The 21453-nt window shown below is 37.6% G+C and overlaps 1 protein-coding gene across 1 annotated transcript in view; it reads right to left on the bottom strand.

Moving 5' to 3' along the window:
- The window catches only part of szt2 (SZT2 subunit of KICSTOR complex), a 129624-nt gene that overhangs the window by 38678 nt on the left and 69493 nt on the right, over positions 1 to 21453 (bottom strand). The window contains exons 52-59 of the mRNA XM_008278149.1: positions 15894 to 16067; positions 10046 to 10240; positions 7482 to 7675; positions 7116 to 7282; positions 6642 to 6739; positions 6368 to 6500; positions 4561 to 4691; positions 2438 to 2485 (exon numbers count right to left, since the gene is read on the bottom strand). Of these exons, the coding sequence (XP_008276371.1) occupies positions 2438 to 2485; positions 4561 to 4691; positions 6368 to 6500; positions 6642 to 6739; positions 7116 to 7282; positions 7482 to 7675; positions 10046 to 10240; positions 15894 to 16067 (1140 nt within the window). The remainder of the gene's footprint in view (positions 1 to 2437; positions 2486 to 4560; positions 4692 to 6367; positions 6501 to 6641; positions 6740 to 7115; positions 7283 to 7481; positions 7676 to 10045; positions 10241 to 15893; positions 16068 to 21453) is intronic.

Raw genomic sequence — 21453 nt, 5'->3', positions numbered from 1 at the left:
TACCAAAGTGTAGGATTACAGTCAGAGGACAGCACTGCACCATGACGTCTTATATGCAGTTAATTTTTAGTAGGTCTTTATAAGTCCTGAGGCCAAATACACAGAATTACGCAAGATTCTCTGAGAGGTTTCCAAGGTTTGGCTGACAAATGGGTGAAAGCTTTACTTCTTTGAAGACACTGTAAAGCCTGTCAACACATTCTAGCCATTTGCGGGTAAAGGAAATGTTCTGAATATGATCAGTGGGAGAGAAGAAGCATGGGGAGTGTTTATTCTTTTCACAATAAAATGTAAGAGATTTATTCTGAGTCACACTATTTCTCTATGTGTTGCGCTTATTACATCGTGGCAAGAAGCAAACTGAAAATGATGAAGCATTGTCATTACCAGAGACAGGTCAACTTCAAGGTGATTTAAAGCCTGCTTTAACTTAAACTAAAGACAAAAAAGTTGTTTTCCTGCAGCTTTGTGACTAGTTATTAGTGCGATGCAACTGCAGAATACAGTAATTTATACGCCTTGTTTTTTATTTATTTGTCAGTGTCTCAGACATTTAATTCTAATATTTATTAATGCATTTTATTCTACTTTTCATTATAATAAAAAGAAAGTCATTGGGCTGTTTTTGTGCAGGCAGCAGCATTCTGAGGTCTGCCTGTGCTGAGTTTTGTGTGTAGCAGAGCTCGATGTTAAAATGTTTTCAGGGGCAGACTTAGTTATAAATTAACTTAAGCTATGAATGAGTAAATGCATTTAGCTTCAAACTGAAAAGACACGACTTTATTCATCCTGAAGGAAACGCACAGCAACATAAATACATAGACATCAGGGAAAGAAGACAAAATGTATCTGACACATTGAAATAAAAGCTGCAGTCGATTGAGTTTGGTTTGTTCACAAGATGTTTATTCAAATTTGGAGGTTCTGATTCAAATCTGAGTTGATCCGATTAAATTATCGGTTTGATAGAAATTGAATTTTAACTCTGTGAGTGCGACTGCTGAAGCTGACAAAGCTGATCAACAGCTGATCCTCTCACCACTCTGAGTTGCTAGAACTACAAAAACACATGCTGATTTGACAGTTTCAGAGTGAAGCTTCCATCCTCACAAAGGCGCTCTAGCTGAGTATGAATACCAGCCTGCAGACAGCATGTTAACCTGCAAACCACTGAAAGATCATTTTGGGTCAGTCATCAAGTCTTCTACGAAATTAACTTAAATGTGCAGTGCCAGATACAATCCGCCTGTGGTTCTTCTAAACATTGTATATGGTAGTGTCACTGATCAATGCCAGCTGAAGATAGAAACATGAGTGAGTTTTATCTTGAGCCCTGAGTGCAGGAAAGACGCATCACTGCCAGTTAAAGGCTGATATTATACATATTTAAAGGTTTATAATTGTGTTTTGGGGTCTATGAGAATATGCTTAAATGCTTTAATGTTAAAAAAAACACAGTAACCCCAGATCTATAGAAGCATAGTACAGAAGTATAGAAGCAGCTTGTTATGACTACGGGTGTATGGAGCCCACAAGGCAGAATATGATCTCTTTAAATTAAGAAGGTGTAGACACATAAACCTTTCCAACATCACAGAAATGTCTTCTATTCACTAAGCTGCTTTTTGTGTCTCACTTTGATTCACAAAAATTGGGCCAAATGTCTTTTTTTTTTAAATGTAAAGTACTTTGTCTAAACATTGTGTTTAAAAGCTACTTTCATTTAAGTCACTTTTAAACTACATTGTTTGTTAACTAATACATATATTTAACCCTTTGAACCTAAAAACCTGCCAACAGGTTTCAAAGTCTTGATATTTTTGTAAAATCTGCAAAATTCCACTGTTGATGAAAACTGTCAAGACAGAAAAAAATGGTTGGACTTTCACCTTTCCAACAGTATTTGAATAACTTATCCGCAATGCGTCACTCCAATGGAAAAAATAACCTAATCTAAACTTGAAATTTTAATATTTTATAGAAATCACTTCATTATGTTGCATTTCAAAATTTGCTAGAAACTGTTTCTGTTAAAATTACAAAATTCTGCACTAATGAACTGCAGGGTGTGTTTACACAGAGAAGGTAGGAGATAAATATGGAAACAAAATAAAACCTAAGAAGTAAAATACATAGTTTTTTCAGTATTGGTACCACCTGTGGGCACATAAATTAAAGTATATGTTGATTTCAGGTTTTATCAACTCTTGTTAAATAAATAACCAAAAGAAAATTCAACTTTTGTGTGGGACTTGATATTACAGTGAGTAAAAATGTGACAAGAGCAGAAAGAGCAGAGAAAGTGATTGTGGTTCAGAGAGTTAACAAATAAAATCAAGAATCTACATCTCTACAAAAACAAGAAACAAAAAAGAAACAGCCATTTAAAATATCCCGTCAGCACCAATGGTGTTGTTAAGCTGAGAAGCAAACTTACGTGTGAACCTATTTAGCACTGGGGTGTTTTCCTCATCTGAACTGTCTTCTGTAGGCAAACAGAGATGGTACAAACAGCAAGGCAGCATGGACAGTGAAACACAGCTTGACACATACTGATGTAAGCAAACACTTGCAAAATAACACAGGTATGTTAGACAGCTTGTAGCATGGACAGGGAAACACAGAATCAAAGAGAGGCAGCGAGGAGAGCGTGTTGGAAGCTTCGACATGAAACACTCATGCTTGGACCTTTTTCTCTACACTACATGTGAGGTTAAAACAAGTGTTAGCAACATGCTGCAGAAACTTTTATTCAAGTCTTATACACTAATATAGGCCTTCTTAACAATCATTAAATTAGCTGTGGATATCACTACATTCCAGCATCTTCTATGTAACTGGATTATACTTGGATTTATTTTTCTTATCTGTTTTTTTAAATCTTTTTTTCCCCCTTTTATTATCAATATTCCCTCGAAATTTAAAGTCTGTCCTTCTATTGTCAGAGTTTTTTCTTTTAGTTATACAAAAAAAAAAACAAAAAAAAAAACTCTCATATCACTGTCAGCACAGAATCTTCTGTCTCGTAGAGCAGTGGCGTGTGTTATGTCAGGTACCAGGGATCCAAAAGCAAAAGACAATGAATAAATAATGTCAGGTGACTGGCTGGAGATTTTTCTAACATTTGGACTGACATTAAATTCAGAAGAAAAAAAAACTAAATGAATTTCTGAGAGAAGCCAACAGTGAATTTTAAGTCCAAAAAAGCATGGCAGAAAAACTGTTACCAAGCTTTAAGGTCTGAGGTGTGTAGAAGTCATCTGAGAAATTTAATAAAGGTGTTTCAATGTATCAGCCATCAATTGCTATTGGTCATCAATATTTGTTTCAAATAGTTTGATAGGTGGTCTCTGTAAAAGCTAAACAGAAGAGCCAATTAGGTAAGAAAACAAACTTGTGAGACAATTTCTTTACAAGTCGCTAAAATGGCAAATTGTGATAAAATGTTACAATTTTAAGCTTGGGTTTACTTAAGCTTTTTTAACTGAAAGGACATATTATAGAAGTGTACGTCAAAGATCACTGAAAAGTTCAAAATCTGACAGTTCTACAGTTTCTGGCCCTAATAAATGGCGTAATTTTGGCTCTTTTTTTCACAACATGCCATTTAAACTTGTCAGCTTGTTTTGGGGCCCAGAGGGTTAATATATAATGTTGTCTATCACCCCTAGATAAAAAAACAAAAAAAACTTCAAATAGACTCTGATCGCTATTGGCAGATACTGCTTCCATCCTTCGCTGATTGACCCCAGAAATCCTAATCAGAGCTCCCTTAAATAACTGTAATTAGCTCACTTTTTGGATTTTACACAGCTTACCCATCAATGTTGTAATGGTTACTTCATGTGAGATGTCTGTGATAAAGTGCAGTAATAGATGTATGAGTTTTTCAGATGACAGAACACTGCACAAACTATGAAACACAACTTTGTCATCCTGGAAATGAATCAGCTGCAATCATTTTATTCTCTAAGTCCAAAACTGTACAAGAATCTGTACATATTTAATTGGCCACCACAGGATGCTGTGCGTTACGTTGACACAAAAGTTGAGATAGGCTGAATGTTATTTGCTGCTGATGTTTGTTTTTTTTGTGCTAGCAGAGGACTCACTGTAGGACTTTATTATATATATATATTTAATTAAATGAATGAGGTGGCTGTTATTTTCATGCAGTGTTAACAGGACCTTGCAGCTCTGATTTAGTGTTTCTGATTGAAGACCTCTTGACAGCAAAATTAAATGTTTGTATTATCAGCAAGAATATAATTATCTGGTACTGTTCGATAGCCCAGGAAATTTCATTTAGTTTTCAGTCACCCAGATTGATTATTCAAAACTTCAAATGCATCTGCTGTAGCTGTAGTCTTTCAATATTCCTAAATACTGTTTAGGATTTCATCTCTACATGTTATTTATAAACTGGACAAAAAGACAGTCACGAGTGGGTATTTCCAACAAAATCTAACATAATATTGTTGCATTGTGTTTTATGTAGTGCACTCAATGAAACACTGAGGCAGTAAATGAAGGCTGTGGATGGCTGGCTTCAGCAGTTACCTTGCTCTGTGCTGCAGTGCCACTGGTGGAAGTTGCGGCCAATGAGAACAAAGTTCCTTGTAGCGTCTGGAGGATGGCTGAGATTCTGGACCAGTGTAAATGGTACAAATACATCTCCAGTTGCCCGACAGCTGCAAAAGAAACAGAGAAAACCATCATACAGCTGTAACACAGCACTGATCTGAAATATTAAGGACCCTGAGATGTACATGTGTAAGAATAAACGGCTGCTATGTGATCAGAAATCCTCCAGATTTTGGTGATTTGCACTGTGAACTCTGCACTGCTGGTCTCTGGTCTGCCATCCAAACTGGGCAGTAATATAAGATTGAAGGTTATCATCCTGCCTGCATGAATGTCGTGGTCAACTAAAACACATAAATAAATGTAAGGATTGATCAAAAAGTCCCAAGATTGTCTGTGGTGTGCCATGGTTATATGCGAGTACGTCTTAGATTTGAAACAGTTGTATACAAAAGATTTCTGTTGTCTCAAAATGCTCTTTTGGGACATTTCTGTTCTGTTTATCAAAGAAAAAAATTGTTATCTCTTATTAGAATTAGATCTAACTAGATATTGGGGTCCTTGGTCTCACTGAAAATTGCAGGTGTCAAGTCCTGCTGACAAAGTTAGTATTTGCATATGAAGGAGCTACAGTTCACACACTTTGCACTGCTGGTTACTGAGAAGTGAAAACAGCTTAAATGTCCCATGTTGAAGTCAAGTTGATCACTATTTTACTCTCTAAGATTCTTCTTTTTATTGGTCCCAGCCTCCAGAATTACAGATGCCAAAACATGTCCTACTTTCCACAAAGTCATAGCTATTGTTGGAGACAGTGCTCATTGCTTATTTATTGTGTTTTATAATGAGCAAACCAATTGTTGATGAAGTTCTCTCAACCAAGCATCAACCTCCGGGGCTGAAAAAATGCTGAAACACCAAAAACTGCATTTTCCTTGATCGTCCACTTGACTTCAAAAGCGAATCAACCTCATAGACCTCCATATTAAAATGTCCACATTTAAAGCACAAATAAACATGTTTACAGACAGGTCCAAAAACAGATTTTGTCTCTACAGCTTATTTCCCTGTTCATGATGAGTGTGTATAGGGTGATTATTTTAGATAACTCGCCTGTTTAACTTATATTAAGAATTAACATTATGTGTAATTAGGGTGTGGTTGCTTTGAGTGAGAGATGGTCGCCACCTTGTCTTTTTATTTATTTTTTGGATTAGCTGGGAGTTGAGTTGAGAACAGAGGCAGCCAGAGCCACCACACTGAGCTTCAAAACTGCTCATGAGGAAACCTGTAGATGAGGTCATCAGCTGCCACACCCACAGACATGTAAGAATAGGGCAGTTTGTTTGCCTCCAGTGGCTCTTCCATGTAAAAGCTAGAAGTAATTGACATGTAATTCATAAGCAATAAAAGCTGCTCACATTACAGTTTGAGGGCTACACTTATTTGAAGCATAAGATAGGTGGAAGGAGTTGAAGCATCAGTTCAAGATTATGAGATGAAAGAAGCTGAATTATCAGCAATGAATGCTGTTTAAATCTCATTTGAATTGGAAGCAAGGCAACATTTTCAGTTGAAACCGAAGTTTGTATACTTTTAGTAAGTCAGTTGTTTGAAATATCCATTTTTATGCAAATAGGAAAGATCAATAAAATCTGGGCACTATACAATAAAAAGAAAGTATCACAGCAGCATGTCAGTGCCACTTAGGTTCTCAACAGGAGGAAGATGAAAGTATTGTCTTCAGACTGTAAGAAGTATCATTATAATACTAACAACTCACCTTGTCTTTTCAAATGCCTTCACTGATGTATCACTCGCCAGAGAACTGACCAAATTCACAATCTCTGCCAAGACGGAAGGCAGCAGGAAGTGTGAAGCTATTTCAGCCATGCACTGCTGAATGGAGGGGCAGTCTGCTCACCAGAAGTGGCAGATTACATGGGAACAAACAGAAACAGAGAGTGAGAGGTACATCAGCTTACAACACCTGTCAATGTCAGAAGATGCAGTTATTCTGTTTCAATATTCTATCTGGACATGAGGGAGAAACCTACTATGTTTAGCCATGAAGGTAATCCATGACTGGCAGGTATCCTGGTAAACGGGGTGCAAAGTGCCTGCATCGCCCTCCTCCAATTGAGACACCTGCCTCCTGCAGAGCCACAAAACCCCCAACGCTGCATTAAAGGACATTTTTACAGGTCTAACAGCAGTAAAAAAGCAGCACTGTGGCTGTTTAATGGCTTGTTGCTCGCTATCAATAACACGGTGAAATTTCTGGCTTTCACAAGTGATTTGGGATAGTGCCCCATAGGAAAGTCATGACACTGCTGAGCCATGGTGCTGTAGTGCTCAACATAACATATATCCACCAATAATCTACCATGGTTGCACTTTGAGAAATCTAGTCAACAGTTTTTCCAGGCGTGTCACTTACAATGACGGTCAATGGAGGACAGTTTTTCTACTGAATACTGCAAGTCTTAACCTGTTGCCATCTCTGTATTTTGAAGTAAGGATTCCCCCACCTCTGGGCCTGCTCCAGCTCTACAGCCATCGCCTTCTCCTGACTCCACTGCTGCTTCACGTTCTCTGTCTTGTGTCTTCGACGCGCCGCTCGGCCTTCCTCTCCTTTCTCTTGCACTATGTCATCAGTTGTCTTTGGGCTTCCAAGCTCTGTTGAGTCTGGCTTACTCTGATGGAAAAAAAACACATGTAAACTGTTCAAAAATAGCTCCGTGTTTGCTTTGTTTTGTTAAGACATTTACAGAAAACACAATAATATGAGCAGGAAGGTGGTTTCAGTGCAGAGTATGTTCTGCTCATGTAGTCAGCAGTGAGGCTAAACAAAACACACTTCTGCAATGAAAACCTTCAGCTTCTGGAAGACTGACCAGTATGTCCCAGAAACTCCGGCGGGTGGTCCTGCCAGTGGGTGTTGTGGACTCGGGTGTGCTGGTCCCTGTCACTGGGGTGCCTCCTTGGATTAAGGTGATTGGAGAAGGGCTGGATTTAAAGACCCGGGAACCACTGCGTTGCCTGGGGCTGTCCTTCACTTCTTTCACCTCAGGCAAAGGAATCAGCAGTCCTGAAATGAGAATAACAGACATTTGTATCTAAGTTAACTAAAAGTTTGTACATTTCATAGTGCAGGAAACATAATCAGGCAGTTAAAATATGTTTGGGTAATTTGTGACTTGATCTTCGTCAGTATTTTTCTGTAGCTTTTACTTCTGGAGGAATAAGGAATGAAACGGCCGTCATTTTTGTTTACTGTTGGGACTTCAGACAGGACATAGAACAGAGAACGGTGTGTTTGTGAGTTCAGTAAAGCCCTACAGCCCCACAGTAAACCAACTGAAACTGGGGGTGTCATGTGATTTAAATGTAGTTGATAAGTTAATACCATTGCAGCAACCCTGTGTCGTAGCTGCAGTGACCCGGCTGTATCCTGCTGCCCTGCTCCAGCCTCATGAAGTCCAATAGAATACTCTCTTATCTGCCACCTGCTTTTGCAAAAGCCTTCACACTGTGTTATACATAGTGCTGTGGAAAATGCTTTGCACCTCAGTATCATTCAGTCATCAGGGAAAAAAACTCTCTGGCTTGTTTTTTATAACCAGTAACATTTGTCTTGGGCGGTGCTAAGCCCACGATGTAGCAATGGTGCCCCTGCAAAATAATGTTGAAGGGAACTGCTTTGGTTGACTGTTGGCAGGCAGGGAGTGGAGAAGAATACGCTTCAAAATCTATAGTGGAAATGGCAAACCTTTACCCAAAGTCTGCATCCAGTGAGTCAAACTACTTCAGGATTGTCAATTTATCAGCCTGGTTGTGGAAATATGAAATATGAATGATTAGTGTCATAAACACTGACTTGATTATCGTGATGCACAAGTTTAGATGGCCTTCAGATATTGATAAAATGTGTACAGACATGATTTTTTAAATACCCTATTTATATTATGTTTTATATAAGCTCTTAGCTCAGCTACTGGCTCTGTGGGCTCTGTGTTTTCTCAAACAGGAAAGTTTGTTTTCATATTTAACTGTGTGCTGATAGACACATCTGACTGGACACAGCCTCTTCAGAATCTAGAAATTAGTATCAGGGGTCGGGAGAGGAAAAAGGTTTCTTTAAAATTATGTTTTACTGCTGCAGATTAGAGTACAGTCTCTGCAACATAATCAAAAAAAGATACAAGCCATATGGGCTACATCTATATGCATCAGTGGTTATGTTTTATATTAACATAATGAGGATATTTTGTTTACCACGACACAACTTGTTAATACTGAATGTAGTGCTTAAGTAAAACAGAAAAAAAAGCACATTTCAGTAATTTTCAAGCAGTAGAGCATCTGCTTGTAGTAATTACAGCGTTATGAAAGCATTTTATAGTTATCATAGTACATTCACTGTTTCTTAACATTAAAATTTAGAGAAAAATCTTGATTTGTTAAAACAAAGACATACTTCTACAACAAAAGACAGATGCAGAACACAGTCTGTATTTATCACATTTAACCCGAACCAGTCTAGCAAATGCAGCAGTGTGACAGTTCAGCTAAATACAGCAAAACATGCAATCACAGCAACAGGCTGTCAGTTTCACAGAGGAATTTTATGTCGTGTGGACATTTAAATGGCTTGTGTTTTTTATTTTCTCAGAACCATCAAACTCTGAACGGCAGGAAGTAGACACAGCTTTCTCTCTCTCCGTCCCTCAAAAGCAGACATTAGCAATGACAGCAATTACATCTGAGCTAAAAAAAAAAAACACTGTGAAAAACTCTACTCTGTGGTTTTTCTCAACACTGTCAGGCAGAAATCAACTTAAATGTGTTGAATGGGACTGAAATACACAACATTGTAGGTAGTGTTGGGGATGTTACTCAAAAAGCGTATTTGTTAAATCACTTTTGTTATTTACTCCCTATAAAAGACATTCGTTACATTACTTTTGCATTCCTTTGCAACATTGCACGCGATGCATCGTCACCTAATTGCTAGTTAACAATATAACGTTAAACTTTACATAAACGCCCATATATCAGCGCATATCCCTGTCCTGATAAGGACATACACAAGATATATGTGTTATCCTTTTTTAATGCGTTTTATGCTTTAATAAAGTGACACCCCAACGGCAACAGCAAAGTTTGTAAAAGAAAAAAAAAAAAGAAGAAAAAAGACAAAAAAAAACTAAAGAAAAGTGCTTCAAAGAAAAATGCCAGCAAGAGAATTAAGGTGTCACTGGTGTAATACGTTACATTACTATATCACCGACAAACATATTGTGATGCATTATACATGTACTGTAAGATCTGCTTTTATTGGACTGGCTGATGCAACAATGCATCCATCCACTGCAGTTTGAGAGTAAACTGGTGCAGATACATACACAGTGCATAAAACATAGCAGAATGATACATAAGTGTTAGCTGGTGTCCTCACCTTTAGCCTCTTCTTTTTGAGTTTTGGTTGCCGGGCATTGGACCCCCACACAAAGAGGATTTGGCAAGACTCTGAGCTCCATGACAACATCACAGAGTGCATGGCGCAGTGCCCCCTGCAGTTTATCACTCAGCTGTAAGGGGCTGACATTGCCTTGTTCCCAGATGTCAAAGCGCACATACAGCTGAGGCTCTGCTAGAGGAAAAAAAAGAGACACATTTATATTTGTAAACACATACAGACAGAGACATGATATGATACAACTTCACTTTTGGTTTACATTGAAATTAATTTTGCATCCCTAAACTCTCTTCCCAGTTGTTTATTAAACACCTAAACTCACCTCTGTGTATCAAAAATATTAAATAAGCCCTGAAGATAATACAATGACAATACAAATAACAGTTTTTTAAAAAATGTACATAGACAAAACCAGGGGTCAACTGATGATCAGATTTAACATCCAGCAGTTTTTCGAGAGAGGTATCATAATTCCTCATAATAGAAATACATTTAAAAACGCACTTTGGCTCTGATACAGCTGCCTCCATCTATCTGTAGTCACCGTGTGTAATGTCAATCAACTCATCATCTCATTCACCACACTCACTGACTACATGTAAGGAAAAATAGCCAATCAACACTGTAAGTTACATGTTGAAAAGTTATTGTAGTTAAACATGTAAAACATAAAGAAAGCATTTAAATTAAGGTTTGTGTTAGAGTTTATGCTATTCTAAATTCTGACACTAAAATTTTCATTTTAGCTGTAAATCAGTTTCAAATATCAGTTATTGGTCTCCTTGATTACTAATAATCTAAATCAGCATCAGCCCTAAAAAAACATCGAGGTTGAACCATAGACAAAATTTTTACAATATGAAAATCTAATTTTGTAACACACTCATCCTGGATAAACAGCATAAACACAGACTGATGTTTAACTCTCTGGAGCCCAAAATGCAGCCACAGGTTTGAAAGCATGTTATCTTTTTTGAAAAAAACAAACAAAAAAAAAAGCCCAAACATTTTCCATTTGTCAGAGCCAGAAACTGTGAAAACAAGAAGAACTGTCAGATGGTCAACTTTGCAATAGATGTTGAACTTATTTGTAAAGTTCTCTTTATTTATTTATTTTGGTTTTGTTAAGAAAATGATCCAATCTAAACTTAAAACCATGATATTTTATCAAAATCTCTTTATGTGTCATTTCAAAATTAAGCAAAAACAGAATATGTGCACAGGTCAAATTCTGTTAAATGAAATTATTCTGCAGTCCTCAGAGCAACTAATAAGCCATGAGTGACTTGGCTGTTAGCAACAGTCGACTGATAAAAATTTGGGGACTATTTGGATGTAGATGAGAGATGAGCATGTATGAAAGTATGGAAACAGGTTAAAAAGTAGTAGTAGTAAAATATCCATTACATGCAGAGCCACAGTTTTTATCTAGTATTGGTAACAACTGTGGACATTTGATAAAATATTGTACATACTGATTCTATTTTTTTTTTGTTTTACTTTTTAAAATTTGGGTTAACTATATAACTAAAAGTAACCTATATTATTTTTTTTCTTTGAAATGCGCAGAGGGATAAAGGAATGCTTCAGGCTAAAACATTCAAATTCAGGAACTCTAAATCTTCTGTCTGAGGGAAGAAGTTGGTACACTGTGTTTAAATGTGTGAGAGATCAGAAGAGACACTATTAACAAGTCTGAGCAGGCTCTTGTTGTGAGCCGTCTAATACAAAGTGTTCCAAAAGTTAGCCAGTAATCCTCAACCAAATACAAATTTGGTTGATATTAAGGTTTAGAGACAGATTGCTGAAGCGGGCTGTTCTGCAAAACAGCAACAACACTCTGAACTACTGAATTAAATACACAGAGTAACAATCTGGCAAGCAAAAGATCCAAGCCTACTAAGAAAGTAATTTAAATAAGGGGTTCATGACAGAGTGACCTCCATTGTGACACTGTGGGTTGAGGATTGAGGCGATACAGCATGTTTGCAGAGAAAGTTTTAGGTATACAATTCTGTGCAGAGTCACAACAATCAGCATTAAACTTTCACAAGGAAGTGGCAACGTCTCTCAGAAATGTGGTCTTAATATTGGGTCAGCGGCAGCAGCTGTAGTTGTAATACCACTGACTGGAGATAGAAGCTATTAATCATCTCCACCATGGTGTCATTTCTTTCACGAGGATCCCGATTATTCTGACTGTGATATATTGATGTTAAAAGCAGCACATGGGAGTGAACAGTTTAAATTGCACAGCACACAGAAGAACAAGATGACAATTATTAGCCACCTGTCCCTCTCTGTAAGGCTTTGTCACTCACACATGCCTCTACCCCTTCAGAGGGATGATGGAAAATAATATTCATGTTCACGATAAGGATGTAACTGAGTGGCAAGACGTTTTGAGTGATTTATGCAATCTGGCACTAATTCAAACTTCCTTTCCTCCATTCTGATCTGACCAGCAACTGGAGGCAGCGTTTTCATCAAAACTCCACAACAATCACACTTAATGTTGAGAGCAACCTTTAATTAACATGTCTTCAAATAATATAAGACAGCACAGATGGACATGTATATTACGATTGTCATTGTACAGCAGCATGAAGATGGCTCTATTTTTCTTACCCCAAAACCAAACAGCTGGAGGCTTATTTGCTGGTTTTTCCAATTACACCAACAACAGAGTGAGACTAACACTTTATAAACACAGTAATATTAATAATACGCCCCAAAACTAAAATTTAATTTTGATTTATGGCCATGTGCTGCAGTGTCACACTGACAAATTTAGCTTCCAGTAACAAAAACTATTGTATTCATTAACCGGAAAGATTTACTCCTTCGGTTTTACGGGCATTCAATATTTGGACTTTAAATTTAATGGCCGAACTGTTACCCATGACACAGTTTAGGTCTGCAATTAATCCATTTTGAAATTAGCGCAGTTTAAAGTTTAAAATGAGTCCTGGGACTTAATGTAACCTTGTAAAATCAACAAACCCAGCATTAATATGAAACCCAGGAGGGTAAAGGACAATGTGAAAGAGCTCGTTCTCTGCTGCAAAATTAGCTTGTAATGCTAAAAATAAACTGCACTGATTTCACACATTAGCCGTGTCAGTACTGTTCAGCCAATGAAAATTGTTGTATAATGGCTTCTATTTATCGGAGGAGCTTTACCAAGTCTGAAACGTGAGTTTAACCTGCTGTATTTCCTATTATTATGGCTATTGTGGCTCGAAGTAAAACGCTAACTTTGCATTTGTAGAGATTTGAGGAGGTAGAGTTTAGCAGGGCAATTAGCAGGAGCTCCCTGTAGATTTCCAAAGAAAGACAATTTTTATATGAATCATTTTCAGTGTTTGTTTTCAGTCTGCAGAAAATCTCCATGTATCAATGGATGAGAAGAATCCCAGCTGTGGAACAACAACTAATGAATCTGGTGCTCTGATAAACATCTGGAGGTAGTGTTTCACCTCCCAACATCAACTGGAAGAAAGGCTCAAGAGCAACAGGACCAAGCTCTCATCTCTTCATAGTCAGTAAAAGCTCGTGCAGTGAGCAAAATGTCCATTCCAGTCAGCTATAGTCTGTGTTTTCTCACAGTCAGACAGAAAACAAACATTTAGAAGGATTTGTTCACTTGCTTTGGAAAGCCGCAGGGAGCTCATGCTAATGAGTTCAACAAATCCCTACAATGAAAGCAGGAATGCAAGGTTAGAAAGCGTCATAACAGCCACATTAAAGGAAAGTACAGGTTGAAATAAACCAGAACTATCCACTGAGACCCAATTGACACCTGGTATTATTATGTGAAGTGAATCACATGACCCAAAAGACATAGATGACTGAGATAATCTGACTCACATTGTGATCACAGTCGGATACAACTAACCACACATTCTTCAATAAATCTGTTTTTTGTTTTTTTTTTAAAAACCCAATAAACTCCTGCTACAATTCTGTTACCCAAAGCTGCTGATCGGAGTTTAATGAAACCACTAAATACCTTCTTTCAGTATTAATAACCATAGTCTGGTTGGGCTTCCTCCACTCAAATGAACACCTTGTCCACTCAATCAAAATCTAATTGCAAATTATCAAAGAAAAGATCAATACGGTTTCACACTTCTGAACGGGTGGGCAGGCTATAGCCTACCTCCAAAGCTGGAAAGTGTCTCTGTCACATCTGACGAAAAATCACGCATTATCTGCTCTAACTTAGAACAGTCTAACTGAACTAGCTAAGCTCTTTTTTGTCACAATCATTTATCATGCTCTGTTAAATGTGTCAGGTATTTTGCTAGAATGCATAATATTGTAGAGTCTTAATATTTAAATTTAGTTCTACAAATTTGATGACTTTATTGGGTTTTAATTGAAATATTTAAATCACTCGCCAAATTCACTTATTAATACTGTGGGGTCTTAACCTTAATATTTAAACTGGCTAGTTATTCTCAATACCAGTGCTATTTCTTTACTTCTTTACTTTTTACTAATGTAGTTTTAAATATGTTATATAAATAATGGTGACCTGACTGTACTCATGTCAGTCTAGCCAGGACACCAGAAAGCAGCCTACAGGGGTGTTGAGTTTCTATCTTCGACAGTGTCCAGCATTGCTTCCCTTCACCTGGAAAACACGTTTCTTAACAAACCAACTGCTCTGCAAGGCAACTGTGCTGTTGAAGTGTGTGCAGAATGGAGGAGAACGCTAATTACAATTTGGTGTAAACACAAAGACCCCCGTAGTCATCACTCACATTTGGTTTTCATGTTACAACTGAGTCCAAATTTGCCAAAAAAAACAATATTACAACTAGAGATGTGGATTTGGAAAAATGTGGGGATCCTCCTAGCAGGTAAATTAAAATACATTAAAAAAAAGAAAAAAAATGCCTTATGTGTAATGAACATTTGGCTCATAATAGGAACTAAATATGAGGATAACTCCGACCCTGCTGTTTCTTGCAAATCTTTCCATATGTGCAATCCTCAGCTGCTGCAGGTTGCTTTAAGAATAGATGCAATTTGCATAATTGGCAATTTTTAAAAGGAGTGAGGTAACTGTGCATGTCTTTTCATCTCCACTGGGGATATTTCCCACTGTGGTCCATTTGGTCCTTTTTAAGGGCATTACAATTCATTTGTGTAAAACACAAGCAACCATTCTTCACATCTTTCCTTTTAAAACCAGTTCATTTTTCCCCTGGGTCACTTGGAGCCAGCATCAGTTTGTTGTTTTTGCTGGTGCACATTTTGTTGAAAAGAGATCATCCTTAGTGAACTGAAAAGCTGTTTTTCTCTAACTTTAATATAGTTTACTTAATTGTATTCATGCGTATATTGATGGCAAATGGAGTTGGCCATCCTGTTTTACAGAGTTATTTTGCATTTCAAGTACATTTAACTTTAATTTTGCTTTGTCACTGCCTCCATTGCCTCAAGATCCCATTAATTTATGACCCTCATGTCATTTATAGACTTGGAGAGTGCATTCAGCTTTAAACTAATGAAATAGGGAAATAATAAAGTCAATTTCCCTCTGAACAGAGCACTTGCTTGCTGTTTTCAGGAGTTATTTTGCATTTGAAGTACATTTAACTTTTGTTTTGTCACTACCTATGCGTGACAAATACTTTATCTAATCCCTTACCATCTGTTTTACTCTAAAAATGTTCAAGGAAATTCACCAGAATACAGTTTACAAAGAGCTTGACACCCCCAATTTTCTAGAGGAAAATCCCTAGAAGCCCCAATGTTCATACAATACCTATGCCCATGAGAGTGGCTACCCGTGCCCAGTGTTGCGTTTACCTACCTGAGCTGACATTGATGGATTTCACTTTAACCACAGTGGTCAGCTCATCAAAATGGTCTGGATGGAGGGGGATGGCACAGTTTTCTGATCTCTGCAAAGCGGCACAGTCCTGAGCTGGGACCTGAAGGGGCCGACCATTGGCGTCCACAAATGAGAGGGTGATGCAGGCAATACCTGGAAGAGCAGGAGAACATGTTAAAAATAACCAACAAATTATAGAGTCTTTAAAAAAAAAAAAAAAAAACACATCTCCTTAGCTCATTAGTTTTCAATTTCTACAACCTCCAGAGTCAAGAATCATTTGCTTTCCAATTCTACAAACATCCTGGACAGTGATTTTTTTTTCTATATAGCTTTGAAGCTATTCTTTTGTATACCGGAAAACTAGTTTTTTAAATTCATTTTTCATCCTCTGATGTTCAGTTCCTCATTACATCACAGTGGGAGACTAGCTTGTGTGAGACAGCATTGCAAATGTGTTAGCTTTAGCATGGTGCAAGGTGTAAATGTGCATCGTGAATGAGCAGCACCATGCACGGGGTGGGATGGATGTCTCACCGTTAGAAACAGAAGAGAAACAGGAGCTGTATCACAAAGCAGTGTTGCCATTTCAATAACTACATGTTTCATGTGTCCACAAGATTGGTCTATTGTTAATACTAGTGTCATTGTTATATAAACATTAATCAGCCACAACATTAAAACCACCTGCCTAATATATTATTGTGCAACTCCCGTCATGCCGTTGAAAAAAAGCTCTGGCCCATCGTGGCCTGGACTCCACAGACCTCTAAAGGAGTCTTGTGGTATCAGCAAATGCTTTACATCCCTGAAACTGCAAGGTAGGGCCTGCAAGAATATGACATATTTTTGTAGAATTGGCCAAGGATGCTTCATCATCTTGACATCTGGGGAATTTAGAGGTCAACACCTTGAACTCTTTGTCATGTTTCTTAAACCACTGTACATAAACAGTGCCAAACCAAATACTACTGTCATGAAGGGCTGTACATGGTGTACACATAAATGTCTACATAGGTGCCAGGTGTCAAATTAATATCCACATGAATGCAGGACCCAGTGTTTTCAAGCAGAACATTGCCCAGAGCTTCACACTACCTCCATCGGTCTGCCTTCTTTCCATCCTGCTGTCATGTCATCGGGAGGTAAACAATGCACACGCATCAGCCCTGCACGTGATTTTAAAGAAAATGTAATCTAATAGAATGGGCCATCTTCTTCGATTGCACTATGGTCCATTTCTGACACTTAGAAGCCAATTGTAGGTGCTTCTCGTGGTGGACAGTAAACAGCACGGACACTCTGTCCAATTTTTCCAATCACAGCCTCATATGAAGCATGCTGTGATTCTCTATGTGTGTGTGTGAAATCTTTCTACCAAAGCAGCATTGAGGTTTTCAGCAGTTTGCGCCACAATAGCTCCTCCGCCAGCCTTCGCTTTATTTGGGTCGTTCCAGAATTGGAGGACATTCTACGTCCCAGCCATGAAATTTTATACAATCCATGAACAAAATATTAAAGCATGCAGTTTTTGAGTAAATGGTACTTGTCCTGAGACCAAATTTAAATGAACTGGGAGAAAATGTTGATTCAAAAATATTTTTTTCAATAACAAATATGTCTGGAGTACCCCCTAAAATGCAATTTTTCTCTTGTCCCAGCCCCCTGGTGACCAAATTGAATCTCAAATAAAATTGTTAAAATGGATTTTAAATTTATTTTCTTGTCTCTTGCAATTGTGGAAACATTTGTTTTAATCAACATAATATTTTAAATATTAATTATTACGCAAGGAATCTGTGTCCCACAACATGCATGCAACCCTGTTACCCTGACATTTTTAGCATAGTAGTTGAAGAAGAAAACAGTGAGTCACATGACACAATGGAATTAACATCATCAGTTTCCCAACAGCATGAGTAGAGCAATGGTATGTCCTCTCTTCTATTTTTCATATTTTTGTAACATTGTCAGCCTTACTTGAATATCTCACTCGACCTCACACAACCCTGTTAATTTTTAGGATAAAACAAATGCGTTCATTTTTTTTTATTTGCAAATTTAATTTAGTAAGTTTGTCCTCTTGGTCAGGAGTCACACCTAACTAAACAGCTAGTTTCTAGTCCTGAGAAAACGTTAACATTAGCATGAATTTGCAACCCTGTTACTGTGACTGGAGTAACAGGGTTGCATCTCCTCCAGTTTACTCATAATTAACAAACTATTATTTATGATTCAGTTAAATAATTTGCATAACCCTGGTGAAATGTATGCACAGAGTGGGGAAAACCGCTTTTTCTGGCCATTGAGGGTTGGTATCCCTTAGAAGATATGCTGACCATCATTCCTCCACCAAAGTCTGTTACCTCACGCCACATATGGCCATTGCAAGAGACATGTGGAATACTCTGGTCAGGCATGAAATGTAAATCTGAATATCAGAGGATAGCTGCCTCAAAACTTGCTATCCGCTTTAGAACATCTCTATGTAAACATGGTTCTGTTAATAAACTTGGTATCCAGCTGTCAACATTAGTTTGAATGTTCCAGAATCAGTGTTCTAAACCAGATGGCAGTTTTCACCCAAGTGTTAAGTGAATTTGTTTGGAAGCCTGGTGTTTTAGATTGGACACACCCATTTCACATTCCCTTTTGAACCTTGGCTGTAGAAATGTGACCAATTCTACTTGGCCATAACCAATGTTTACAAAGCGTGCATCAAAATTTTTTGTTTGTTTGTTTGTTTTTGAGGCAAAGTGGCAATTGTTTTTATTTTGTTTTTTATTGGGGAAATAGAGCAGACAGCAAATGTTAATGTTAAATACAAGTCAAATAATATTTCTGTGGTCGTGAGCATTTATTTGACACATTTACATAATAATCTATAATCAAAAGTAATGTAGCTGTTCAACCCTGTGACATAATGCAACCCTGTTACTCTAATTTCAACCCTGTTACCGCATCATTTTAATTTTTAAAAATCATAAATGAATTTCTCGGCTCACAAGGGGTTGACCGATTGACCTTTAAAGAGTTGAAGTAATTATATGCATTATGTGTTAGACCAAATATTTGAAAATAAATACTGAAATAAGTAAAGTGAAACATGCCAATATTGAAAAGTTGGGAAATGGAGATTCCACAAGTTACTTAATTTAATTTAAATCAAGTCATATCTGAAATCCAGTGGTTATTCTGTTATAATTTTACTTTATGTACCTAATGGTAAGGGAATTATACTTAAAAAATAAATTAATCTACCATTTTCAGGTACCTGAATGTTGGTAACAGGGTTGCGCCAAATATAGCAAATAAAAAATAAAATATACAATAATCCCTGAGCTGAGCCAATCAAGATTTTTATAGTTGATTACCTATTATTGATGAATACATAACAGAAATTTGAAAAAGAGAAGGTTTATTTTTCAAAATTTTTGAAGCCCAAATGTCCTCCAGTTCTGGAATAACCCATTTATCATCCTTAGGCAATCAGGACTCTGTTGCTGGTTCACTGGTTGTCATTCCTTGGATCATTTTTTGTAGGTTCCAACTCTTGCAAACCAGAAACACCCCACAAGACCTGCTGTTTTAGAGATGCTGTGACCTAGTCGTCCAGCCATAACAGTTCAGTCCTTGTCAAAGTCTCTGATCATTACGCTACCCTTTTTCCTGCTTCCAACACTTCAACTTCAAGAACTGACTGTTCACTTGCTGCCTAATATATTCCTCCCTCTGACAGGAGCGATATATTGGGCAGTTATTAAAGTTGCACTTATTATCTCGATTGCAACGGGATAATAAGTGTTATTCACGTCACCTGTCAGTGGTTTTAATGTTGTGGCTGATTGGTGTATATTATACCAGAATGCTTTAGACCTGGGGTTCTCAACTGGTCTCACCCTGGGACCCACATTTTCCCATGGTCATAAAGTCGGGACCCAATTTTTTTTAGAATTCAATATTCAATATATTTTCCTGTGCAACATGCATTTCAGAGCATATAACCATGCACAGTAACTGGACCATGACAACTGCATGTAAAAAACTGCACAAAATAAATAAGGGCACAAAACAACATATTTTCACTCCATTTTGAGCAAATTAATAAGAAACTAAGGAGGACCATGACAACTGCATGTACAGAAGTGAATAAAATACATTTCAAAACTACTCGAATATAAAGTGTTGGCCTAATCAGGCCATTTGCTGAAGTTAATGAGACAGTTGGGCACTTGCTCTACTCTTGATTAGAGTTTCAGAGTCTGGGGTGACAGTAGACAGAGCTACTCTCAGATCATGCTCAGTGTCCAACCTGCTTCTCTGCTGTGACCTGAGCTGGACCAAGGTAGAGAAGACACTGTCACACAAACAGGTTGAGCTGAATGATAAGATTGCTTTAAGTGCAGGAGTGGTGAGGGATGGATACTCAGCCGCCACATCGCTGCACCAGAAGTGGGAAAGGCTTACCTCCCCAAATCTCAGTCTCAGCGTCTGATCACATGACAGCTCCACCAGCTGATGCTCTCGTGCGAGCCACATTTCGGAGATCAAAACTGATATCCCGATTCCAGCACAGCGAACGAATAGTTGGCTATTTGGGTCCATTCCTAGTATAAAAATCCACATTTTCAATACTCCGGGACATATTTGCGCTTTGCCATCTTGCGTCCCAACATCAACACAAACTTAAAATGAACGTCAAACTATGGTTACCGTGCCTGTCAAAATAAGTTTTAAGTTTTTTCAAAATAAAAAATAAGTCCAACCTGAGACGCACATTATATATTATTTAATTTTGACCAGCTGTCCGCGACCCACCCAGAACAGGTCCGCGACCCACCAGTTGAGAACCCGTGCTTTAGACCACATCATATATCCCTTCAGGAAGCTGGCCTGTTGTACTTACTAAAAGGGAACTTCTGAACAAATGTAACTGACATTTTGAACAATTACTAGCACATAAAGTCTAACAAATCACTTTTAGTGGGGGGATATAGTGAGTTGACACAAACTACTTGAACAAAGCATTCAAAAGTCTCTAAAAATAACTCATACAGGTTTGCAAAATGTGCACCACTTTGAGAACATAGCACTTAAAAGAGCTTCTCCAGGTTCAAAAGCCAAATGAGATCAGAAAATGCTTAAAATAGAACAAGTGCTTAAGGCTTGGTTACCACATTTCAGCAGTTGTTGGTAACCTATACTATGGCACTATGTGCTAGCATAGCACACAGTGGAACTTAAAAAGCAAACATTATACTGTAACACTGCAAACGGAGTGTCAAAATTTTGTTAAATATTACATTAATGTGGTGCCTTAATTACAAGTTGCTGAATTAGGTTCATGCACATTCACTGTTCACTGCACTGCAAATGCTTTTGATTAGCTAACATTTGTCATATAATTATATGTATATACATAAATGCACATACTGGAGAATATTCCGGTCCGGAGTACATACTCAACTTTATCACGAAGGTCATTTACAAACTGTATCCTAAATTATTCAAATGAAATCAGTGGGGAAAACCTGGCTGC

The sequence above is a fragment of the Stegastes partitus genome, unplaced genomic scaffold, assembly GCF_000690725.1.
Source record: "Stegastes partitus isolate 25-593 unplaced genomic scaffold, Stegastes_partitus-1.0.2 Scaffold117, whole genome shotgun sequence".
NCBI lineage: Eukaryota > Metazoa > Chordata > Actinopteri > Pomacentridae > Stegastes > Stegastes partitus.
This window is presented reverse-complemented; position numbering and strand designations above follow the sequence as displayed.